Source organism: Sander lucioperca, chromosome 11, assembly GCF_008315115.2.
Source record: "Sander lucioperca isolate FBNREF2018 chromosome 11, SLUC_FBN_1.2, whole genome shotgun sequence".
Lineage (NCBI taxonomy): Eukaryota > Metazoa > Chordata > Actinopteri > Perciformes > Percidae > Sander > Sander lucioperca.
The window spans coordinates 34872012-34898992 of NC_050183.1; the positions used below are offsets into that span (position 1 = coordinate 34872012).

Sequence of the window (26981 nt, forward strand, 5' to 3'; positions counted from 1 at the left end):
TTACAAATCACATGTAAATAGGAACATGTTGGCGTTATTTTGTCACTTATTCGGAGCAGTAGGCTAGTTGGAACCAATTACCTTCAGGATCCGTGCTAGGCTAAGCTATCGGTGAAACCGTCGGACAGAATTACAACACGCACGGAGATAAGAAGGGTATGTATGGACTTATATAACTCTGGGGGTTACGGTGAATAAGCTAAAGTCCCAATAACTCGGCGTGTTCCTTTAAGTAGATCACCATGTCCAACTTCAACATGCAAGGCTATCCAAAGAAAGAAAGAAAGCGGAAGGTACCAGACATCAGGCTGAAAAGAGTGAAATCCGGCGGAATTTTTGGCAGCAACGGAGCAATCCCGGAAGTGGAACGTCGTGGATATAGACTATACCAATATTGATCAATATGTTTTAAATCTGTATCTCGCAAGTCACCCAGCTATATGGAAGTGCAATACTACATCGCTCGAGTACAGCTTTGACTAGAGAGCCTAAGAGCAGATACAGTGAAAATTAATTCAATCTGTGTCCCTTATGCACTTTTGGACTGTACAATATCTGTATTTCCATGTGTGGTACGCACAGAATGCAACTCTGAATAACAACATCCAACTCTAACTCTGTAAGTTGCTCTGCTGTACATAATATATGAATTAGTTATTATAACATACAATCATTGTATATTAATTAAGTATAAAATGTGTGTCTGCTGTTGAATGGTTTACTGTTGTGCCGTCCACTCCTGTGAGCTTTGGGTCTCTTTGGATACTCCACAAGTGGTAGACATCATGCTACAGCAGACCTTTCATCTGCACCACCCAGCTGTCAGAGTGAAGAGCCACTTCCATTAAGTGTGTGTCTTCCCACTATACAATTATATACAGACACACACACGCTCAGGCTCATGAAGCAGGCACACACACGCACACACACACACACACATGCACGCACAGAACACTGCTCTCTGCTGAGAGTGTGTGCTGATGCTACGAGACTACTTTAGTTTTTTGTGTGTGAGAGAAGCAGACAGAGAGAAACAGAGAGAGAGAGAGAGAGAGACAGAGAGAGAGAGAGAGAGAGAGAGAGAGAGAGAGAGAGAGAGAGAGAGAGAGAGAGAGAGAGAGAGACAGAGAGAGACAGAGAGAGAGAGCGTGCAACCTTTTAGAGTGCTCAGGGTAGGGAGCCCCTTTCCCTTTTACAGAACAGAAATCAGCAATTGACCTGTCACTTTTGCTCTGATAGCCATCTCTGGAAAGCAGGTCATGCACATATGTCTAAAGTGCCTCTTAACCGCATTTTATGAAGCCAGAAAATGTAATCCAATAATGATTTGACTTGCGAGAGAGAGACAGAGCTAGCCAGCTGGGAGTGATAGCATGCACCGTTAGCACTCCTAAAAGCAGCTTGAAGAAAAAAAGGGCAAATTCCATGTCCTTATTTAATTTCACCCACAACAGTATCACACAGATGTTGTCACTAAAACAGGCTGCATTCAAACAATAAAACAGTGCTGGCATTAATTTCCACAACTGTTGATACGTACTTCAGCATGTTTGCAGCCGAGGACTATCTGAATGACTATCATCTGCACTGAGCCAAACCATACGCTATCTTTTTTTAGACTGCCTCATTTGTGCCCCCCCCCTCTCCTTCCCCATTTCAGGTTCCCAAAGACAAATAGCATGGTACAAAACTAATTAGTAACCAGGAACTAGTTAGGAGATGCCCTTTGAAAAACATGTCCTGAGGCAGAATTTAAATATAGGGACAGAGTCAGTGACTGAGTGTGCCTAGGAGATCCCGGCCTCCAGGCGCGGCAGCACTTTGACCCCCGACCCTCATTATAGGGAGTGCATTCCTAGAGGGGTGAAACCCCTCGCAGCACAATGTACAAGGGCACGGGGGGACTGTATGGCTTGTACCACACCAGCCGAGTGTGGCCTGGTGTGTCTCACTGCCCAACGACGGCTTGAGAAAATACAGAGCAAGGACGCAGGCTTTTGGAAAGTAATGGAATACCACGCTTGCTATCCCAACGGATATACAGTATATACTATGTATTTTAATTTCTACTCTATTGAAGTTAATAGGAAAAAAAATGCTCTTCAGAATTTGTAACCCCATCTATCTGAAATAAAATACATTGTAGTTAGGGGGGGAAGAAGTGAGAAGAGGGGTTTGGAAAATGGCAACAACTTTCTGGGGAGTAAAGCATTGACCAGTGTGAACACATGAAAAACACAGTGAGAAGATAAGTTTAAATGCTGACATGTAACCCACCCCCCACCCCCCACCCCCACCACCAGCCCACTCATGGGTTGATAATTCTCATCACTGCAAACAGACTTGGTTTACATTCATTAGCCAAACACTCACAGCAATCAGGCCATAGTGCCAGGGGCAATGGTTCTCTTTATAAAAATCACATTGCCTAATGACAGTGTTCTATAATTATATGCCATTAACATCTATCAAAATGTGCTCCTACATGCGACACATATTAGCAGTGGATTTGGCAGTTTGTGTTTGTACAACTGCTTTTCTTGTTATTAGCATATTCGGATAGTTAGCACCAGCTTGAAGATTATTGACAACGTTATTTTTGTTTCATGTGCAGTTCTGTCGTGTGAAGTGGTACATTAAGTGTGTGCATTAAAACATCTAGTTATGCATGTCCATCTAATAATTACGATAACTACGGTGGCCCTGAGGTGCAAAACACAACAACATTGGACAAAACACACACACAACTAAAATAGAACTCTTGTTAAAGTACAACAATGTGAAATGTGCTTTCTGACATTATGTTTCTGAAATATGGTTGTGTTTCCTATTTTGTTATTGTGTTTGCGTCTTTAACAGCTTTGGGTTAGAGATGCAATTACATTTTCCAAACAATTATAATTAGTTTATTGATCAAAACAGTAAACAAATGATTTCTCACTCATGCATGTCATTCTACAGTCCATGCTTTAGAACTTTACTAAATTACTTTTAAATATTGTTTCCTTACAGGGATTTGGGAGTGAAGACAGGCTGCGCTGCATTATCTGCAAAGCCAAGGCAAGTACATCAATAGGTGTGTGTGTGTGTGTGTGTGTGTGTGTGTGTGTGTGTGTGCGGGAGGGTATTATAAAAATGCAATGAGAGATCTGATGATGTCTCATTCTTTTAATCTTCCTGTGTGAAATGTAGGTAGCAAGCATTTAAGCAAACACCGTTTAAGTCATTAAACAGTGACTGCATCTCACAAAACAGATTTAAACAGAGCTGATCCATAATACTAATGAGCAATCAGGTCTTTGTTTTGCTCTGTGATTTAGCTGATTTTCCAGCAGTTGTGTTGCTTATGAGCTGTAAGCTGTCTTATATTCCTTATTATTGCAGCATAACACTCGCTGTGAAAAAAGGAGGGAGAAACATTACAATATTTGGCAAAGGATACAAGCCATGTAATGACCAAATCTGTATTCATTTCATGAGCAGAAATTAATCACGCTTTCCTGTGGTACATTGCTAATGCAAATTTTCCGTCAACACATTGTGTCTTGTGTTTGTGAGTTTATTTGTGTGAAATGTTGGAGCTGATGTGTCATCACAGATGGGGTTGCATGCTGGATAAGGTGGCTACATTACTAACCATCTCAGATTAGGAAGTGTGCTGTTGATGTGTTGTATGTATTCATGCTTGTGTCGTGGGTCAAAGCATCAAGTGCTGGCTACTGAGTGTTTTATTCATTGTTTGCTCTGCAGCAGCGGGTTGACAGTGTGATCTTTGCTGTCTGTTCTTGTGTGTATGTATAGGAGGGATCCACTCGGTGGAAGAAAATGTCACAGTTACTCTGACAACGACCTTTCAGGATTTCGGAGATATTTTTTAAACATGAAATCATGCACACACACACACACACACACACACATACACAGATTCACACAATCATGAAAGTTAAATGAAACATCTAGTCCGTGGGGAAGTCTCACTGATTGTTGTTACTCATCTAGGAATTTGTCTTTGTCTCCATTTGGGGTCAAAGACCAATTGGTCCAGAGTCTGATGCTTTCTTTTATCAAAGTCAACATGTCTCTATTACATACAGCTGGAGGTTTTTACCAAAAGGGTGATGAGTATGTTTTCAGGACATGGATTTTAAAGTCGAATGGAACTTGGAATTTTTCTCAATTTTTGTATTTCAATATAAACTATAATAATACTGTGGGTATTGTGTATATTTTTCTAAAGAGGATAAAACCTATTTGTAGAAACATTTAAAGCATTTAAACTTGAAGCCCCGAGCTGGGTGTTTCCCTTGGCAGTGGTTGACTGACATTTGAGAGCCAGGGATGCTGGGAGATATGCTGTTAACTTTCGTGGCGTGCTACTGACTGGAGTCATAATCCTCATAATCGTATTTCAGACAAATGATAACACAAGCCCACATAGCGTTTGTTATCAACCATTAACAATGTAAGACACCTCTCCCTTTAGTTTGTATTGCACTCAAAATGATTACCATTAGAAGTAAATTTCCGTTCATATTATTTTAACACCTGCTGAGTAAATGACCAGACTCACGAAACTCACAAAGTATTCCACTTAAAAAGTGGAAGTTAGCAAGTTACTAGCCTTAATCAGCTGAAGTACATTTCCAGGATAAAGCCACACGCCGGATTTCTCTCACCTTCCGATCTCTGTGTGTTATCCCTTCGCTTCCGGGAAATTATAAACTTCGAGCTAGCACGTTTCACGCTGAAAAAGCCAAGTTTTAAAAAAACTTTGGATCGTGCAATAAGACAGGCTTTTTTGGTTCTTTCGGATAATTATTGTAAAGATTGACAAACAATATGTTAGTAGTAGTAGTAGTCAGTTACTCTCTAACTGGGACATTTTGGGACTGATTGGTGGGATTGTTATGGCTGAAGTACACACGGCGATACACTGGTAAGAGCAAATGACAAAATGATTTAACCATGGATCCAGCTACAATAGCTCAAAGCTATTTGCGGGGTGCAAATGTTCCACCAAAACAAGAGCCACCGTCGCTTAGTGCTGCCCAAGCAATTGTGATTGGTTTAAAGAAATGCGAAACAACACAGAGCGTTTTTTCTCCTATCCAGGAATGTATGTGTGGAGGGGCCAGACCTTACTCCGCAGTGCTGTGGCGATAGGTCTGGCAATGCGAGACTAACAAGTTACTAGCTTTCACTCATAAAGTAGAAGCTAGTTAGCCTAACTTCGTTGCCAATATAAAGACTGGTTTCCACCAGACATTACTTTTTATTTATTAAGTAATTTGTTAAAGTGCTCATATTATGCTTTTTTCCCTTTCCTTTATTTATCTTCCTATCCTTTATCTTTTTTGTGCATGTAATAGTTTTACAAAGTGAAAAAGCCCAAAGTCCACCCCAAAGGGACTTACCATCTCCAACAGAAAACACTGTTCACATACTGCTCCAAACAGCTCTATTGGAGTCCAGCCTTTACTTCCGTGATGGATGTGGCGTGCGTCACTTTGTAACACAGGTTATAATGCTCACCTAGATGCTAGCGTAGCATGCCCTACTCTGCTTCTTACTGGCTTGTAGTGCTAAACTAGGTACTGCGCCCGGTAAATGCGACTCCCAACAAAGATGTAACAGAAGTGAGATGCCTCACACGGTAGCTAAAACAGAGAGCTCAACACACAGGGTGAAAAGAGGAGCTGCAGCATTGTGTAGTACAACAAAAACATAGTGTTATTTGCAAATTAAACCATGTAAACATATTCTGATATAACCTCTAAATACAATTATGAACCTGAAAATGAGCATAATATGAGCACTTTAAGTCATTGGCAGTTCCTGTACATTCAGTGCTGTATTTGTCATACATTATAACAAGACTTGGTCAAAACCTAGTATGTGGCTGGAACGTGTATGGTCAATGTGCTAAATTGTGCTAAATATGTTATAACTTCCTGTGTGGCCTTTGGAAATGAAGTGATATTGCAAAAATGTTTAGTGCCCACCCACACTGATATTGCACATCATCAGTTCAAGCCAAAAACTCATGCTCCCTGGATAACACTTATGCATGGGGCGCTGTAATAAAACTTACATTTCTTCTTTTTAATAACTTCAATTTTGCAAAAAAGTCAAGTCAAAACAAACTGCTTCTTACCAAAAATCTGTTCAACATGCTGCACTATAATACTTCACGAAATATTATTCATTGGACCTAACCTAAACTTAAATGAGTCTGTGCTGCACTGTACTGATTTGCTGTTCAAAAAATAAATAAATAAGGTCCCCATGATATATCAACAGAGGTTGAACTACTACCATGAGCTGTCATGTTAACCTGCAGACCCCTACCTGACTGTAATAATGTAACTCAGTGTTGTTTAAATGGAAGTCATTTTCATTTTTTCCCTGTTTCCCTGACAGTATTCTGCTGCAGGCAAACACATTTTTTTAGGCGTTACAACCATCTCTGCTCTTTACCTATGAGGGGACATTTCTTGCACTTTTGCAGCATCTCTAACTGACCGTTGCAGTTGTCTTAGTCCATTGTACCGATGGAATCGTCATCAATTATTAATGCCGAGCAGAGACATCCCACTGAGAGTCCAAACAGCCATGAACAGGGTTTAGTGGCAGAACTGGTGAATGCAGCAGTGCCATTTAGAGAATGATTGTTGGGAAGCTTCTGCTGTATATTGATATGAACTCTGCCACAGTAAGTTAATGCATCAGTATAATAACATTTTAATGTCTACAGTGGCACGGCCATTTAATATTTGTCCACAGAGAGATGTATATGTACATCAGCAATGACTGTAATGATGATAGTGATAATCATTTGGTCCTGCGCTGCTATCACTCTGAAATGCATAACTGCAATCATCCTTGGTTAACATTAAGAGGCTTTAGCCATTAAGACTTTAAGGAAGCAGTGATCATCATACAATCTGCAACTCAATGTGCCAGCCATTTCATTTTCTAGCTTTTTTTTCTTGTCGATGCTGCTTTTTCTTGTATGTTGTTTTTCCCCTTTTGCAACGTAGTCTCAAATGTGGGCCATTTGTATGAGTTATGTTAATGTGTTGGGGCAATGAATGCATTAATTTCATTAGCACATGGCCTCAAAGCAATAATTACCAGAGTAGGTGTGTCACAAGCAATCATGTTCAAATTTGCCAGTTAATTATTAAGATTTTGTTCTGAGGGACCTGGATTTGACACGAGTCGCCGAGGGAAAAAAAAGAGAGGAGAAAGTTAATGCATTCCAGTGGCCGAGGCTAGGTGCTTGTTGTTGAACACAGTGGGGGTGGCTGGGCATTGTGGACCTACTGGCACGATTTTTGCATGTTGACAGCTCACATTCTGGACTAATTAGGCCTACCACAAATAGCAGAGGGCTAGCTGGTGCTCGGTCTTTCCAGGAGGGTCTAATTATAAAGAAAAGGAGGTCCAGAGCCGCCTAATGGCCTCCGCTCCCTTTGATTGGAGTCCGGTGGAGAAGACATTGGTTTGAGATTTTGAAGGAGAAAGCACATTCACAGCTCCCTTCCTTGGCTCTGATTAGCCCTTGTCCGAAACAGAGCTGAGGTCAGGAGGACAGACTCTGTGTCTAATGATGCATTCGTAATAAAAAATAGTAATTCTTGGTACCATGAGGGGTTCCTCACGTATAACTGTCGGAGCCATATTGGTGTAATAGAGAACTGGGTTGCTTTTATTTCCTGTCAGGGCATTTAATTTCACCAGTGCTGCTTCAATTGTCTCGTTGGGAATTCAGTGTTAATTTTCATGACAGGACACAAGGCCTTATAACAGTAAATAATGTAGGAAGTCAGAAAACCCGTTTGATTAGCTGGCATGAAAACAATATATGTCAAAAGAGCACTTGTTGATTGCTTGAAAATGTGAATGTGAGTTTGAAATGTCTGGTTTTGTTGGCAAATTCTAAGTTGCTTAAAGATATGAATACCCTTGAACGTAATGTCAACCATTTTTAGGTTTAATATCTGTAAGGACTTCTCAGATTGTTTTTTATTTCCCATTGCAACCACTTCAAAATACGTGTTGGCAAGGATTGGTTGTTTATTAGTTTATTTATTTTTTAAATCCAGTTGTTCCATTGGATCCATTTTCCGGACTTTTATTTCCTGGGAACACCCACCTAAAGCTATTTTGACACAGCATCTGTTTTACGTTATACTCCTATGGAGTAAACTGTGTTTTCAAAAAAGTCCTGAGCGCTTTTTTAAACGCCAGCGGCGACTTATTTTTTGCAGCTCGGAGCGTCTTTTTGAAGTTGAAAAAGTTCAACTTTTCTGAAGAAAAAAACACTAGACGTAGGGCGTTTTTTTTTGACAGCCGGCCAATGACAAGCGGAGTAGCCAGACCTGTCGTTTTCACACAGGAAACAACAAGAAAAAATGGAGTTGGAACACAGCGAGTTATATGGTATGACCGGGTGCTCCCTGTACAGGGAACTCGCTTTGTTTTATTTAACGTTAGCAGCACCACTCTCTGTCTCTGTTCTTTCTCTAGCTCGCTCCACCACTTTGTTTTATCTAACGTTAGCACGGCTCCATATAGCGCTCTAGCTACGATACTGTAGCAGTAGCTGTTGTTATAGCAACAAGAGACGCTCTCGGAAACTTTTTGGAATAAAAACGCTGCCAGCTTTTTTTTTCACTACAAAAGCGCATTAATCAACTTTTTCTTGTCAAAAAAGACACTAAGTGTGAACATAGCCTAAAACTGTATCTTTGAAGGTGTTGTAAAATCTGACTCTCCCAATGTTTTGGGCAGACTTGATTGTCGACCAGGGAGTCTGCAACCTGGGAAGCTATGACTGTCTACTTTTCTTAATAGTAAATTACCTAGAGCTTCTCCAGCCATGGTAAATGTGGTAGTTTACAATTTGCTCCATCACACACATGGATATATTAGTGATTGTTGATCTACTGTGGCTTGGATTGTACCTCATTTGTTTGTCCCTTTGGACAAAATCGTCTGCCAAATAAATAAATGTAAACGTAAATTAGTATGATTTATCAAAAGGAAAAACCTTCTGAATTTTTTAAAACCTTCTATTGCAGACTTTAAAATAGAATTTATTACACTAGATTTTGTATAGTGTTAATATTTTACAGCATGAGTGCCCCTTCTGTGATTTATTTCTATTTGAAAGAAGTATTTCAAATGAACTGGTTTTAAAAGGCAGTGGGCAATTAAAATCATAATATAGAAATCAGTCCAGACAGAGTGACAGTCTAACCTGAAAGCTTAGTTGATACACTTCGTTCGTATAACTTCCATATCTTCTGACACAATTCTGCACCGTTTCCCCGCCCCGTGCATCTCAAGTGTCTCCTTAAAGGTGCTAGCATTTACACTTCCATCCCCTCTTTTAAAAAAATGTTAATCATCACTTGATTCTATATGGAAAGCAGATTATCCTTTGATTTTGATGAATGCAGCAGCTGCCAGACTCTTCATTTGACTAAAAGCAGGACATTCTGCCGAGGCCTCTCATATGTCACTAAGCCTCTGTCAGGACAGTAATGTGACAGGAGATGACACATGAAAGGAATTCCTCCTCATGGCTTTCACAGGACAATGGAACACAGCCTTGAGGGTGTGTGTGTGTGTGTGTGTGTGTGTGTGTGTGTGTGTGTGTGTGTGTGTGTGTGTGTGTGCGTGTGTGTCTTTCTATTTTAATATTTATAACATTTAAATTTGTTTTCTAAGTTAGTGGAGTGCCCGTTTACAGTTTGTACAGTTTGGAAAGGGTCGATTGCTTGGCCTCCGGTATTGCAGCTTTCTCCAGACCCATTGTAACCCCAAAATAACTTACAGAAGGCCCCCAAAGCACCTAATGTGCAACCCAACATTATATTGACATATTTTCAAACGAGATATGGGATTAGACAAAACAGTTTATATCAATATGGTTTAATGTTGCGTTACATAACCCATAACAATCGGCTTTATGGTCAAATAAAGTTTTTGTATCATACACTTTAGTCCATCGCACGCTCCCTCTCTTTTCTATGAGCCCTCCTTCCCTCTCTCTCTCTCGGGGTGGATGGGTGGGCATTAAAACACAGGATTATCAAGCCAGGGAGCAGAGTTCACATCCCGGGGAAAACAAAAGACTTTCACCCAGGAAATACTTGTTCCTTGCGAGTGTTTTTAATCCAAACCATGGTCGTTTTGGTTCCTAAACTAAACTTTCGTCGGCGCATAACACTCACTTTTTTCTTGCCTAAACTTAACTGCCGAAATTTTGCAGGACCTGCGTCAAGTAGTCTTGGAGCCAGACTATAAACAATGCCTATGCACAAAAAAATGCATACGCTATTTCCCATACATAAACTGGTGTTTATATGTGCGGTGAGTAACGAATACAACAGACTTGGCATACACACAGTTTACTAGAGATAGCAGTGGATATGATAAGGAGGAGCTTACATATAAGGAGAGAGATGTGTCTTACACTTAAAATAGGTTTTTTGTACAAAAACAATGTACATATGTCTGTCTTTGTCCTTATGCAGAGTTTATTTTTAGTTGTAAATCTGTTCTGAGTTTTATGCATCCGACCCCTGGTCTTCACAAATGTAAATGTAGCATCTGTATTTGGAGCAAATTCCACACAAAATTTGGGCTGAAACTGAAGAGTCACAATGTCACCAGACTTTGAAAAAAAATAAGAAATAACTACAGCATCTGGTTTGGTTGGATAAGGTGCACACAAAATGTAATTTACATCATAGCAGGGTCAGTCTGTAGCCATTATTCCAAGAAAGGACTTGGACTCTTGGTAAGTTCACCCTTTTTATTTAACCTCCATGCCCTCCCTCTCTTTCCTGCCATTCGTCCTCGAGCACTATTCATTTGAGTTCCTGTTTCGGGAGGGTCCTGAGGCTGATTCAATTAAGTTTCCTTTAATTGGCTTTCAGGCATCCAAACTAAAACTGATGGAGAATTAATAACAGGTCCAGTTGGTCTCTGCACTGTTTGCAACCTTGGACACATCCTAAAAAAACTGGAGGCTAAGTCAGTCCCATTTTCCATGTGTCTGTTTTGGTAGTTTGATAATACAGCTGTGAAGAAAATGTGGTCAGAGTTACTGTGTGGTCCCCGATCTTGGTATGCAATTCATCTCTTTGTCAACACCCTGGAAGTTTGGTGCAAATCTTGTACCCACAAAAGCATAACAGATGCCAAAGAAAACTCTGCATAAGTACAGTATATCTAACTATTGCTACATTTGCTAAAAGATGCATATGATTTCAAAATGTGTAGTTCTGTTCTCCAAAGCCATTGCATCCATTAAGTGAAAAGATTAAAACACTATTCATCTTAAGCCTTTACAGTATGTTCTCTTGTATTTGTTCCTAACTGAAGCACATGTTGTACAAAGCAAATATCAGCCCAAAAAAAGCAATTTTTTCTGTCTGACAAGTAGTTCTCTGTGGATAATATGGCTCACTTTGTGTCCAGAGAAAGATAAATCATTTGCAGATGCATTACTATTTAGGTAGCTAACAAAAGACGAGTTGTGAAATGGCAGAATTCGACGGCTGCTTAAATTAAGGTTTGAAGTTCACAAATCATTAACAGCCATGAAATCAACTTCTCCTCTGACTGTACTTTCCCTCCAGAGTATGCCTTTGTCTTCAAACAGCGCCAAAGCAATCATTATGCTCACACATAATGCACCATAATGACAGTCATTTCAGAATCAAATTTTCAAATGTTAGGCCTTAATTCATCGTGGTTAAGTAGCTTAGTTGTAGTTCACATTTGCTACCCTTCTTAGCACAGTGCTCATGGAATGAGATGTATAAAGCAGGACAGGAGAGCAATGCATGCAGGGAAATTTATTTAAATACTGTCTGGAATACTGGAGTCACTAACTCTGTAGTCTTTTCACTCATTTCACTCAATCATTCACGATTCCAGGATTTTTGAAGTGTGTGTGTGTGTGTGTGTGTGTGTGTGTGTGTGTGTGTGTGTGTGTGTGTGTGTGTCTGCTTAGAAAAATAGGAATATATATAGTATAGGATAGAAGGGCACAGTGTAATTCTGCTAAATAATTGGTCATAAAATATCACATTCATTATTAATTTCACTTGTTTTCATTTAAAAAAAATGGTATACCCGAATACAATACACATTTTTTTTAAGCTCAGTCTGCCAAAAAACAATTCCAGTGCTGGTTCCATGGTATCAAAATTGTATATAGTCGTCATGGAAACATTAATTGGCCACGTGACGAGGGCTGAAAATTGGCAGAACAGGCAGCCAAGTAGACAGTATTCTGATCCAATGGAAATCACAATTGTCAGATTGACAGCACTCTAGCTGGGGGCGGGGGGGACAATCATATTTCACTTATATCAGACTTCTTAATATATAGCTCAACACATGGCAAGAAGCAGCAAATCCATATGCACAGGATCATTTCCATCCCATAATATCAGAATCAAAATAGATCAGCATGCCGATTTGACTCTATCGTTGGCCAGTTAAAACCACACTTCATTGAAATAATCTTCAGTTTTCAGTTGGGAAAATTATGACATGCGCCGATACGTGCTGAAAAACCTAATCATCAAAGAAAAAGAAAAAAAGGAAGGAAAAATGTATTAAATTATTAGCATTATATTAATAATTGATAACATAGTTATTATTACATAGATTTGTCCTCAAACACTATTTTCTAGTGTCTAGTTTATATCATAGTACAGCGATATGGTGGTGGCCTCATTATAATGATTTGTTGGCATTAAAAACCTGCCTGAGGTTGATACATAGGCAGAAGGCCCAAAGCCTACTTGGACAAACCTAGAAAGAAAGAAAGAAAGAAAGAAAGAAAGAAAGAAAGAAAGAAAGAAAGAAAACATAACATAAACTGCATTCAATGACAGCTATTTCAGCTTCATGTTTATGCTGCTTTTGACTCATACTACACTGTCAGAGAAGTCCATGGAAATATGGGCTAATATTCCGTGTTAATACGAAGGAATTTTCTGTGATGAGCAGGTGTTTTTCCTTATTTTGATTTTTGGATTAACAGAAATATCCGTTAATTGTACAGAGGATATACTGTAAATTAAGAGAATTTAGTATAGAGAATAAAAGAAAAGGTGGTCATTTTCTGCCAAGACATTGTCCGTTTTTTTACGGATTTCTTTTCTTACAGTGTACAGTTAAAATACAGAACCTTTGAAAAAAAACACTGGAAAAACAGTGTCACAAAAAAAGCGGGAAAAAGTGACAAGAGCATCGTAAAAAAAAATGCCCAAAATGTTTTTTAAAAAGCTACAAAAAAAACATCGGGGAAAAAAAAGTGACAACGTGGACTTCTTTAATTTCCTATAACCAACCTCTGTGGCCAGCCAGAAGTTGTCGGAGCACAAATTATACAATTCCAAATGTAAAAAAAAACTGTAAAACAACTTTAAGGGCCCTATTTTAACGATCTAAGTGCATGGCGTGAAGGGCCTGGCGCAGGTGCGTTAAGGGCGTGTACGAATCCACTTTTGCTAGTTTAATGGCGGAAGGTGCATGGTTCCAAAGGGTTGTACTTAGTGTCTTCATTAATTCATAGGTGTGTTTTGGGCATAACATGCAATAAACCAATCAGAGTGTCATCTCCCATTCCCTTTAAAAGCCAGGCGCGTTTGTACCTTGGCGCATTGCTATTATGATGGCAGATTTGCTAAGCAGGAAGGAGAGATTTTCTGGAGAAGCTGATCTGCTCGTGCGTGAAGTGGAAGCATGCGAGCAGTTCATATATGGCACAAGCACTATGCCACCAAAACTCCATAATACTATTTCACATTGTAATATTTTTATTTTCAATCGTTTGCATGTTTGTGTGCTGCTGTGCGTCCCTGTGTGTGTGTAACAAGCATAGTGTGCGCGCGCATTTTACTAATGCGCTGAAAAAATAACAATGAAATACTGCGTTATTGACCTCAGACCAGGTTTTTGTCGGTCCATGGGGCGATCACTTTCCGCTGCCTCAAGATAGCAATACGGCAAGAATGCACCTGAACACACCTCCCTGTAAGCACGCTCATGGGCACAAAGATGGGCGCAAGTGCATTTGCTATTTAAACGACGTGGGCGCTGGACGGGAAATTGACAATTGCGTCGGTCCTAAACTAGCAAAGATACTTGCGTCGGGCTTTGTGCTGCGCTGCAAGATAGGGCCCTTAATCACATTTTGTGGACAATTTCTGTTAAAATATGCAGACCTATGACTGTTAATACACAGCTATTTTCTTAGAGTGTAACCTTTTTCACATACGTAGTTGTCATCTACCTCATAGCAGACCTTGCTAGACTGGATCAGTATTTTGATTATTAGGGCCCCTCATAGCCATTATGCACAGACTCTTTCGGTTCCAAACTGAGCTGTAAATTCTGAGAGAATCTGACACCCCTGCCCGAGGGTTACAGCAGAATGCTAACGAGGCCATGGCGACATTTCCATCACCATACAGTCAGTCGTACCATACATCAGCTCCGCGCTGAACATCTCCCAGCGACGCATGAAGTCAGTGACAATTTCAGATGCAACACTTTATTCGTATCCCCCCCCATATCCCCGGTGTAATGAATGAGGCCATTTAAACAGGATTTACGATATCTTTCAAACTTGATTGCTTAGAATTTAAGAATTATTCATAAGACTAAAGCATCGTTTGTCATACAAGCGAGTGCTGTTTTGGTGGGAACAAATGGTTTTGTTGTAGTTTTTCAAATGAACTCCTTTTCATGCGCTCTTCAAATAAGCCATTTCTATGCATATAAGTCCACACGGCAGATGTAATTAAAGTGGATCGAGGCTCAGGTGACAGCTCGCAATCAAGTTTTCTTCATAATGCATGGTGCCACTGCGGGGCTAAAGTAACAGATATAGATGCAAACGATTAAGAATACGCACACGTATTGTATTGCACTGCAACTTCTGCTGAAACAAAGAGTACAGTGGTCATACCACAATACATGTCAAGATGTTTTGTTTGCTTAAAGGTTACCTCTGTTGAACTTCTTCTCTTATTGAACAATACAGAAAACGTATCATATTATCTTATCTCCCCTTGAGTTACATTTCCTTATTTCCACCATGAGAGAGGCTTCCTCGCCTTGTTACAAAGATTATTGTGCTCACTTCCTGAGGCTGTGTGACCATGCTTTGTGTGCAATGCCCAGATCATCTCATAATTACACAAGGATCCTGAGGCAGAGGGTGGGGACTCGAAGTGAAGGACCAGTTATGTCCACACACACACACACACACACACACACACACACACACACACACACACACACACACACACGCACACACGCACACACACACACACGCACACACACACACACACACACACACACACACACACACACACACACACACACACACACATACAAACACTGCTATAGCTTGGAGGCATGGCTTACTATTGCCACAGCCAAGAATGAGGCCTCTCAGGATAGATTTACACACAAATAAAACCAGTCTTATCTTGGCCCACATGTGAACGAGAACTGATTACACGGTCTACATTTCAATGCTCAGATTAAATGGAGTCACTTTCCTATGGCCTATTTAAAACCAATTCCAACCTGCAAAATAACAATGAAGCCACATTTGATATTACTGCACTAAAAAACCTCAAATAAGTTAAACTGTCCACTGAGAAACTGTTTCGAAACAGTTTTTGGAAGTTAAAGATGTGCTCAGTTTTGTAATTGTTTTAACACTGGTGCAATTAAGTAATATAACACTTGTGTAACTGCAAGCCAAATATATATATAATGTGTCTAAACAAGGTACTATGTCTTCCTTAAACACCATTTCCTAACAATATTTTACTTTATGACAGTAAATAACTTTGTTGCAGACACTGTATTATTACTATTACTATTATTATTATTATTATTATTATTATTATTATTATATTGTCACTTTCCTTACATCATTATTATTACATCATTATCCCACACACTCACACACACAGACTTCAAGTAAAATGGCTGCAAATATAGTTTACAATTCATTTATCTAGCTGGCCCTCTTTTATAGAGTGACTTATGGTAAGATAACATACGACTCCAAAAATTGAAAACAAGTCCTGGATTGGTTTAAAGCTGCAACTTAAGATCATTTACATTATTAATTTATCTGCTAATTATTTTCACGATTAATCACAACTTTCAAAACCCCAGGGTGCTCTGGTGGCCTAGAACAATGAACGGCAACATCCTCAGTTCAAATCTGGTCGGTCTACTGTCAACTCTGTAACAAAGAAATGCATTCAAAGCAATGTGAACAAACAAATAAAATCAATTATACAACTACAAAAGTTCAAATTTCATATTGCTTGTTTGGTCTGACCAACAGTAAAAACATTCACTTTACTAGAAGACAAAGTTCGTAAATAGACACTCTGAGCACTCTGGCACATACTGTACTATTGAGCGCTGTTGGTATATGCTGTTGGGTTATTCAGAGCAGCAGCACACGCTGGGAGTAGCAGAGCGTACTCTGGGCACTCTGTCTGAGGAAATGCAGAGCGCCAAGCGCAGTGAATGGGACATGAACAGCTGAATCGATAGGAAAGTTTTTCTTTTAATTCATTTTAACTTTAACTGATAATTCATATAGAAATAGAACACTCTCATTTTAGTGTAGAGTGTCACATTGGATTTGCAGACGCACCCAAAGGAAAACAGCAATGTTTGACAACACTCGTATTCAAAAAAGCAATATTACAAAATTTCATTTTAGACATTTATTTACTATTTTATTCACATATTACGCTACTTTTGTGAACCCAACACTTTTGTAAATTCATTTCAAGCACCAAAACAATTGAGTGTAGGTTTGTTTTTTGTTTTTTTAAAAACAATTTTTTGGGCTTTTTTTTTTTTTTTTTTTTAGGCCTTTATTATATAAGACAGCTGACGACGTGAAAGGGGAGAGAGAGAGGGGGAATGACATGCAGCAAAGGGCTGAGTTGGTTCTGAACATTTTAACATATAACATGTGGGGATCAGTTTAAATACAAATACTCTTAAAAGGTGAATTTAAAAAGATATGTAAAAATGCTTTTAGACCTCAGAGGGTTAAATTCAATTCAATTCAACTCAATTTTATTTATAGTATCAAATCATAACAAGAGTTATCTCAAGACACTTTACAGAAAGAGTAGGTCTAGACCACACTCTATAGTTTACAAAGCCCCAATTAATCAGTTATCGAAATAAATATTTGTTATGTTCTATTCAAAATAGACGCAATAATGCAAATTCCATTTAACGGCACTAATTTCTTTTGATGTGCGTTACTAACGCACATGCATTCTGTAATTTGGGCCTTGTGCTGCTCCGTAGTTTTGGATATCAGGAAGCGATGCAGCACCGCTGCACCAGCACTGCACTCACCCCAAGACACCGTTAGTTCGGGGTCACAGCACATTATTTTGACCCACAGTGGGAACTTCGGTCGCATGCTTTGACTGTTATGAAGCTAGAGAAGAGGCCTCTCACCGACGCGTGCGCCAAGCACTTTCTGCAAGTAGCCAGACAGCGGGGCCTTAAACATAAAGTCGGCACACTGTCCACTGATAGTAATGTAATGTAATTTTATTTAAACAGGGACAATGCACAATTAAACATTAACCTTGTATAACAAGGAGAGATGCATTGTACCAGGTTGTAGCACAATTGCTATTTTCTGCCCGTAGTCCCTGGGCAAGTAGGTAAAACAATAAATATTCAATGCAATTTACGTACAAAACATCAGAATATACAATTTCAGAAACACATTCACACCTAATTTACAATAATACAAATGTGCAAGGTTGTATCAATAAAATGATCACGGGCTCAATCGTTACCACATCCTAGTGCACGCAACATTGCAGCGTCCAGACAACTCCTGTTGACACATATGCCTCCACCGAGCCATCACAGTTTTTTTCATTCTTTAGTTACTGTTTGTTTGAATTTATGTTTTGTATCACCCTGTTTTGATCCCACTTAGTAGAAGGGGATGTTTGATTTTCCTACATGTGAGGTTAACTCTCTGAGGATGAAAGACGCTCTGGCGCGTCCAAACAATGTTTGACAACCCTCCTACTCAAAAAGCAATATTCCAAAATTTCATTTTTAGACTTTTTACTATTTTAATCCATATATTACAGTACTTTGTGAACCTAAGGTTTTGGTAAACTCATTTCAAGCATCGAAACAATTCGTACAACACATCATACAGTAAGTTAAGGTTTGTTTTCAAAGGAGATTTGAGGAATTTCAAAAAGCGAACATCCACGTTTCAGCTTTAGCGCCAAATTATCTATTTACACATTGCTCTAGAAAAAAATGTGGGCCTCACTTTTCGAAAGCATAGTTTGTTCTGAAATGGATCTGTTCTATGCAAATACCCTAAAAAGGTAAATTTAAGAAGATGTGTGAAAATACCTTTTGAATAAAGTTTTCAATCTTGGTTACAAATAACAAAAAGAAAGAATCTTAATATAACCTAAGAAACTACCAAAGAAAGGGCCCAAACTTAAACAAGTTCAACTAAGTAATAAATAAACTATGTTTCAACCTAACCAAATGGACCAGGACTTATATACCCACATGGACTACCCTACCCATACACCAAGAGGAGCTTAACTGATAAATAACATTAAACATCTAACCCACTTAGGAGATACCAAACCTAAACAACCTATTACAAGAAATGATTTACAAAGAATGAATTAGCTTTAAAAAAAAAAAAATCGTAAGAAATTTACACAAAAAGGATTATTGTTGCAAACTCCAAGCTCCTTTCATCTCCCTGTTGGCTCCTTCCACTTCCTTAAAAGGCCCTCTCTCCCAGGCTTCAGGCACTGGGGGCCAGCAGCAGATACGGCTGCCACGATACCCTTAGACCTCAGAGGGTTAAAGACAATGACTTTGTTTCATTTAGCTGACCAATGTACTTGTACAATTTGTCTGTTGCTCTCATTGTTTTGTGTTAAGCTGTTTAAGAAAATAGGATGTTTAGCTTTCAGCATATTATTTGAGTGTACAGTACCTTTGAGGCTATTCTGGAGAATATTCTAGACAGTATTTGTCATTGTTTTGGATTGTTGCAATAATAATAAACATTTGCATAAAGCGAGAATATTTGTCCGCTCCCATGTTGATGAGAGCATTAAAAACTTGAAAAATATCTCTTTGAAAGTACATTTAGAACAGATCAAAAATAACTATGGAAAATCGTGCAATAAATCGCGATTAAATAGTTGATTAAATAATCGATTGACAATCTATTCTATTTTCTATAGATCAACCCCTCTATTAATCAACTAATTATTTCAGCTTTAGTAAACACGTGACTAGCATGAAAAGCTGAATCACAGAAACACGCCGAAACAGAATAGCTACTGTCAGACAGAGTGGAGAAAGATTATACAGTATGTACAGTAGCACAACTAAAGTCCTAAAGACATTTGCTATCATCGGCCACCATTAGCTACTTGTCATACCAGACTAAACAAAGTTGTAGCAGCAAAACCCTCGAGTGTAATAAACTAGAAATGGTCCGATTCCATTTTTAGCTTCCCAATACCAATTCCGATACCTGAACTTACGTATCGGCCAATACCCAGTACCGATCCAATGACAATGTGTTATATATTTTATTATATTTTAACAGCTGTATACTACTATCCCTGTATGGATGGGATATGATTTCTATCTTTGTTGTATGGCCTGGCTCAGGTTAAACTATTTTGGGAAACATGAACAAACACAAACATTGAATGCCACAGAACTTTCTTTTACTATCCAGTTTGACAGTCAGTCATAATGGAAAAAGAACATACATAAATAAACTACTATAAAGTAGATTTTCTTCATGGCTAAATAACGTGGTATCGGATCGGTGCATAAACTCCAGTACTTTCCGACACTGATCAGAAAATCTCTATTATAAACTGAGCAAGGGTGCCTTTTATTGCTTATGAATTCAGCTTTTCATTTGTAAGTACTGGTTATTTCTTATTTCTGTCAAAAGTCTCACTTTAAGGGATTGAAAAATGAGTTTATCTACCATCAGATCTCCTGAGAGATCATGTTTTACTCTAAACATCATGTAAAGCATTTACATAAGCACTCATGGTGTTGCACACTGCTTTGTTTGGAATGAAGCTGCAGATGTGGCAGAAGCATGTGACTGGATTCAGGCTGGGTGTTGTATGTTTTGTAAGGGACATCTCTTGAAAGCACGTGGATCAAGCTTATATTGACGTGAACAAAATTAGGTTGGTCTGTGACTCATAAAGACATTATTGGTCAATTTCTGTGTAACATGTACTCTAAATGAGTTTTCATTGTCTATCCCTTTAATGGATTTTTTTTTAAATATATTTTGAAGGCTAAAGTCATTGGTTCTGCTATGAACAACTCCCCCACTGATCATGTAAGGCCACTCTGATTGTTCATAAATTAATAGGAAAAACCTTCAGCGATGGGGAGTATGTACACTGGTTATTATATTAGTTATTATCTTAATAATTGGATTTTGGATTTTTTAACTTCGGAAAAGGTTAACTCTACCTACATTTTTTATGTTACAAAATGTTCTCTAAATTAAAAAAATATTTTATGTTTAAAATAAATGCCTTGTAGATTCAATTATCTGAATTGTGAGGAAGTATCATGTATGTGTGTGTGTGTGTGTGTGTGTGTGTGTGTGTGTGTGTGTTTAAAATCCCACACGGTCATATTGCAATGCCTCAGCAAAGCTCTTGATTAGCTGTGGTTTTTATGTTTGGATGGTCCATTTAATTAGGTTATGTACGGGATAAAGGCCAGCCAAAAGTAATCACAAGGATTATTTATTCTTGTTAATTGAGGCTTCATCTTAACACCACAATTAAAGGTTAATGTTCTCTTGGTATATTATTTACTGTCCACACTCCAGAGGGTAGCCCCCCCCCCACCCCCACACACAGTGGAGGAGGGACAGGAGAATCCACAGGTGGGGGGGGATGGAAAATGATTTATAGTGTAATATTGACAGTAGTTGAACTTTGGATATTTAACGGCCCCCGCTCTAAGCCATCTGAAATACTGTACAACCTTCATTTTAATAATCTTACTTTGGCTCAGGTGTGATGCTCAAGTTTCCTGGAGCTTTAGGTGGGTGCAGCCCATCACCATTCCTAATCTCTCCTTTAACTAACCACAGATAACTCTCTGCACATGTACTGTAAATCATAAAGCGCGCTTTAAAGTGAATTGAAAGGTAGAATTGAAGTGACATTGTGTGATTAATTCTGCCGCTCTATAAATGACCCTTCGTTTCTGTCTTCATAGGAAAGCTGTTCTAATAGTCTTTCCAATAGTGATTAAAATTACAAAAATGTGAACCTGTAGGTTAATAAAAATGGTAATTTAACTAGTATCTGATTTAATTGACTCTGAAGAAGTACTTAAACGTGTTTGCACTCTGGAAAATCTACATGGCTCAGCGGCAAAGAAATTGGAATATCCAGCTGTCAAGATAATAAATTTGACTATTTCATCGCTGTAATCTTCATACAATCTCCCTTTGTGCTGGTCTCTATGGCTCACCGCTAATGTAATAAATCACCTCCATGTTTGGAATTGTTTCATGTGTTTTAAAGTAATTGTAATATACTCAAAAGACCCGAAGTGTGGTGATCAGCCAGTGTCCTTAACCTTTGTAGATTCAAGATTTGGAAAGTTTAACTCAAACTTCCACCTACAGCAAACTTTTGCCGTGTTACTATAAAAATGGCTCTTGCTCTATCAATGCATGGTGGGCAGGATTGTACGGCACTATAAGATTATTTATTTTTAGACATGGTGGTTCATTTTAACTCCCCTATTCATGGGCGTAAATTTCTCCTTACAAATGGAGGGGACACAAATATTACATACAAAATTGTACTTGTATAGAATATGTTTAGTTGTGGAACTCCAGTAAGTAGGCTGGCAAAGCTGTTTTATTCACTTCAAAAGTCGGATGAAGTGACTCTTTTCTCTAATAAAGATGATGCTGAACTGAGCCTCCTAGTAAACAAGCTAACGTTAGCTAACCAGCCAGCCAGCCGACCACTAAATTAGTAAAATATAAAAGCTTAATGTTTCATTCACACACTATTGTCACAGCGTAGAAAAGCACAACGCTCTCGCCGGATGAGTGACACTTTGTTTGGCTCATTTTCTATAACCAGTGTGTAGCATGAAAGCACGGTGGGTGGAATTTGCAAGCTGGCTAAAAACTATCCAACAAGCTACCAAACAGGCTAAGTAACTTTATATCTGCTAACATAGCGGACTCATGGAAAAATACATAATTTTGTTGTCATGACTAATTTATTAATGACTTAGCATTGTCTGTATTAAAGGAAATAATCACTTCATCCGATGTTTAAAGTGAATAAAATAGCCTTGCCACTCTACTTACTGACATGATTCGTTCTCTACCACGAGTCCCACTGGACTTCTGTGTACCTTTAAGTAAAGGGAGAAAACCAAGCAGTGGACCAAACCACTATGAGGCAAAGGAGGGGGACTCAAAATGTTTCTAAACTTAAAATGCATTTTTTGCCCCATTTGCATTTGTGTTGTTTTACTACTTACACAATTATTTGAAGTATATCTATTATATACAATACACAGCATGGTTTTAATGATATTTTTAGTGATCCCACAGTGATTTCTGCCTATGCCCCTATTTAGTATTTTTAAGCAGTTTATAAAATAGTAACAAATGGCTTATAACACATTATCATGTAAGCAGATACGATGACATTTTGGAGTGGTTTTTTTAGCGTTTAGCTTAGCCATTGAAACCATTGGAACACTAGCTTAGCCGCGTCATCCTACCCAGCTCCACCCTTTTGTCCATATATGGTCACTTCTGGCTCTAAATTACCAAGATGGCGAATACCGAAATGCAAACTCCTGTTTCCAAAACGGCAGTCCACTAACCAATGGGTGACGTCACTGATGTTATGTCCATTATTTTTACAGTCTATGCTAGTGTACTTCATTTTCTGCAATAAATAGTTTTTCTTCCATTTATACGCCTCATACCAACCCTGTCTTCTAAGAAATAATGTTTCCATACAACAAAATTGCTTCATTTATGTTTCGGTAGAAACACATTTACCAGTGACTGGTGAACAATGTGAAACGGTTGCTGTTTTAAACACATGGTCAATGTGGTGTATTGAAACAAAACGACGTGATTGGGTTTGGGTGACGATAGTAAGTACAGCGGTCTCCTGGGTGAAATTCCTGTGTTTGTTTGACCCATCCTTCCACCCCTGCCTCCTCCTCCCTAAACCTAGATAATCACTAGTAAAACATTAAAAAAGGAGCCTATACTGAGTCTAAATAAAAGCTACAACTATTAAGGTTCGGGCAGAAATGATAGTGTCAAATAAAAATACTGTCAAAATTAAAATCCTTTTCATATTTGTTAAGAGCGCGTTATATGTTCGTACCCAAATAATGTATTTGTTTACGATCATCCTAGTGTTGATTAATGTCTGTAAAGTTTGATCAGAGAAAGCCTGAATAATCATTTTATACTGCAGATATCATGTGTTTGGGACATAACGAAGTGTTACCGACATGGTTTGGTATGTAAAAGTGTCTCGCATGCCCATGATTGTGGATCCCATACGAGGATTGAAAACCAGATAATTCTTTCAGTGGCATAATTTCCTTTTTTTTTTCATTTCTTATTTATATGATGCCAAAAATATGCTCCCAGGGCTATCATTTTTCTGTGGCTGTTTGCAAAACCAGAGAGCTAAGAGGATTTATCTTCTTGACCCATCACACAAAGACAATGAGCTGAAGAATAGTGATGTCCAACAGGGAGGACTGAGGGTGTGCACACCCACCCATCCTCAGGCCTCCTTCTAAAGACAGAATCATGTTACAGGCAAGAGACCCATTACCCTTGTCTGTATCAACTCGCACTGCCTTTCTAAAAAAGCCAGTGCATGTGTGTTGGTTGCAGGGATTACTGTATGTCAGTATTATATCTCTGGCTTGTTTTGACCAGCTCAGGCTTCAGGTTTCTCACAGTACACAGCATTAGATATCTGCAATGGCAGGAACAGGACAAAGCAGCTTCTCCCTGTCTCCAGTATACGCCAGCACAGTTTCTGGCTTTGCATGGAGACTAAGTAATAAAACAATTTTGCAGAACTCCTCACTTTTTAGGAGTCGTTTGCCCCGGGGCTAGGGCTAATGGTTTACTCACTCCCCGAAAAGGCCCTCAGGCTCCAGGTAGTCTCACATTGTCAAGGTGCTCTCATTAACTCCTATAACTCCTGGAGAGATAAGCGTTAGACAGTCACATACTGGAGGCCTTACACGTGGAAGTGCAATAGACTGACAAACACATTTACAGGCAAAAGTACACAGTCAAATTATAGTATTATTTTAGTTTGGAAACAACTTTTTACACATGAATTGCTATTCAAAAGGTCAGTTTGTAGTGTTTTTATGCCCTGTATAATATACAGTTGTTGATTTGAATTAGTTCTGTGCTTTAAATCTATGTTCCACATTAGTAGTGGTAGAAGTACTTCAATAAAAGCAGCAATACAACAGTGTAACAATACTTTGTCATCTGAATATATTACTTAAAAATAAAAAAAGTACTTAGAAAATAAGCTCTTTTAATCGATATAATAAAATAAATATTATATCTAGTTATTATTATCAATGTATTATGTGTATATAATTGTAACTGCTTTATACTTTTGGGTAGTTTAATCCATAATATTGCATCATATTTTACAAACTGATCATATGTTTGACAGTATATGTAAAATCTTGATCTTTGAAGTTACTACTAACTATGGAGTCAGATAAATTACATTACATTACATGTCATTTAGCTGATGCTTTTATCCAAAGTGATTTCCAATTAAGTGCTTTCAACCTTGAAGGTACAAACTCCAGACAACAAGAAGTAAGTGCAAGTACATTAGTACGGTGGCCCTGAAGTGCAAATCACCACAGCAATTAGAGAAACGCAACAACAAATCATAAAACACAACGGCAAATAGGAAAACACAACAGAAAAAATGAAAACACGACAGCAAATATGAAAACAAAACGGCAAATAAGAAAACACGACAGCAAATAGAAAAACACGACAGCAAATAGGAAAACACGACGGCAAATATGAAAACACGACGGCAAATAGGAAAACACGACGGCAAATAGGAAAACACGACGGCAAATAGGAAAACACGACGGCAAATATGAAAACACGACAGCAAATAGGAAAACACGACAGCAAATAGGAAAACACGACGGCAAATAGGAAAATACTTCAACAAATCACAAAACACAACGGCATTAACTTCTACCGGAAAAGGTAGGGCCTATCTAGTAGAGGACGGACCGGGTCTGTCTTTTGACAGGAAGGAGAGGTGAAAAAATAAAAGTGCCTCACTGTCTATGCATTTAACAGATGGACTAGCCATTTCTCATTTCAAAACACTGGACGAAATGGATGTGGAACTATGAACTGTGCTGTTGGTGAATCGGCGTCAGTCTGCTTGCAGGAGGAGAATATTCTGTCAGGAACTTTGCTCGCAACGTGCAAAGGTAGGTAACGTTACCGACACCGATAGGCTTTAATGTAAGCAATAGTCGTTTTGTCTTATTTATTCCATGTCAATAAATTAAAAACTCGTGGGAGTTCATGTTTGTAGTAGTCATAACACTTACCGGTAAGGAGAATTGCAGTAGCTAACCGTTTACATTAGCTTGTAGTTTACTGCATGTATGCAACATTAGCTCATTGTCCAGTAGCTTCTAGCTTTCAGACAAATGCAGTGCAAAATATGATCAGCAACTACAAGGTAAACGCTACCAGCTAATGAGCTACCACAGGCAGTATGATATGCATTAAACTGCAAGTGAGAAAGGGTAAATAGTACTGTAAACACACAAGCTACAAGGCTACAACCAACATATGAAAAGTCATAATACCTCCATTGATAAACACCCACTAATACAGTAAAGGTAGGTGTAAGTGTGTTAAATGGTCAACAGTTGTCAGTTAAGACCATGATGAAGAAACTACACCACTGCACAGTTACATGAAGTACCTTCATGTTTCAGTATGCTTAAATATACTTATGATACAATTCTAATCTTACCAGGACAGGTTGGATAACTACTGGACTAACCTAATCTTTCTCCTTCTGTCTGCAGTCCAGAAGCAACACCATCATCGGGAGCTGAGTCTGATCGCCGCTTCATGTTGAATATACTTGTGTACAGTATATAGTAATGTTTGAATAAATGTTATAATAAAGATACACGTTTCATTAATGTCTTTTTAGAGCTTGTATACCTAACTAGTTATTAAAACAGGTAGCATCTGAATATAATTACTCAGTTAGAAGTTTCCTGTGTCCAGGTCATAATTTGATGGAAAAATAAACATTGAAAAACAGTTTATATTATATACACACCCAAAAACTTAAAAGACACAGACAAACTAGTTAATTTAATGCATTTATTTTTTGAATGGCAATCTCTAATATAGCAAATAATCTATTCAACATCTCTTTTTGGCCTCTGTCTCCCTGCTTGTCTTTTGCTTTCCCTCTCCTCCTCATCTCTCCCTTCTGGTGACGCTAGTGCAGCCACGACGCTGAAGTTGGCATCCGATTCGCAGCTTATGATTTGGCAGTTAAGGGGAACTTAAAACTGTTTTTTTAACCTCTTACTGTATTGAATGAGTGTTAGTCATTAAGGTAAATTTATAATTATGTCTAAAACACACTTTTAGATTTGTGAAAGCTTTATTGTCTTTATGAGAACACAATAAGTTTTTTTTCACATATAAACCACATTAGACTAGGTCTAGATCCACCTAGACTTGTCAAATCTGGACT

At 38.5% G+C, this 26981-nt stretch overlaps 1 protein-coding gene across 1 annotated transcript in view; it reads left to right on the forward strand.

Annotated features, from left to right (window-relative positions):
- Positions 1 to 26981, forward strand: part of LOC116063358 — a 104570-nt gene that overhangs the window by 13257 nt on the left and 64332 nt on the right. The window contains exon 3 of the mRNA XM_031318320.2: positions 3013 to 3060. Coding sequence (XP_031174180.1) covers positions 3013 to 3060 — 48 coding nt within the window. The remainder of the gene's footprint in view (positions 1 to 3012; positions 3061 to 26981) is intronic.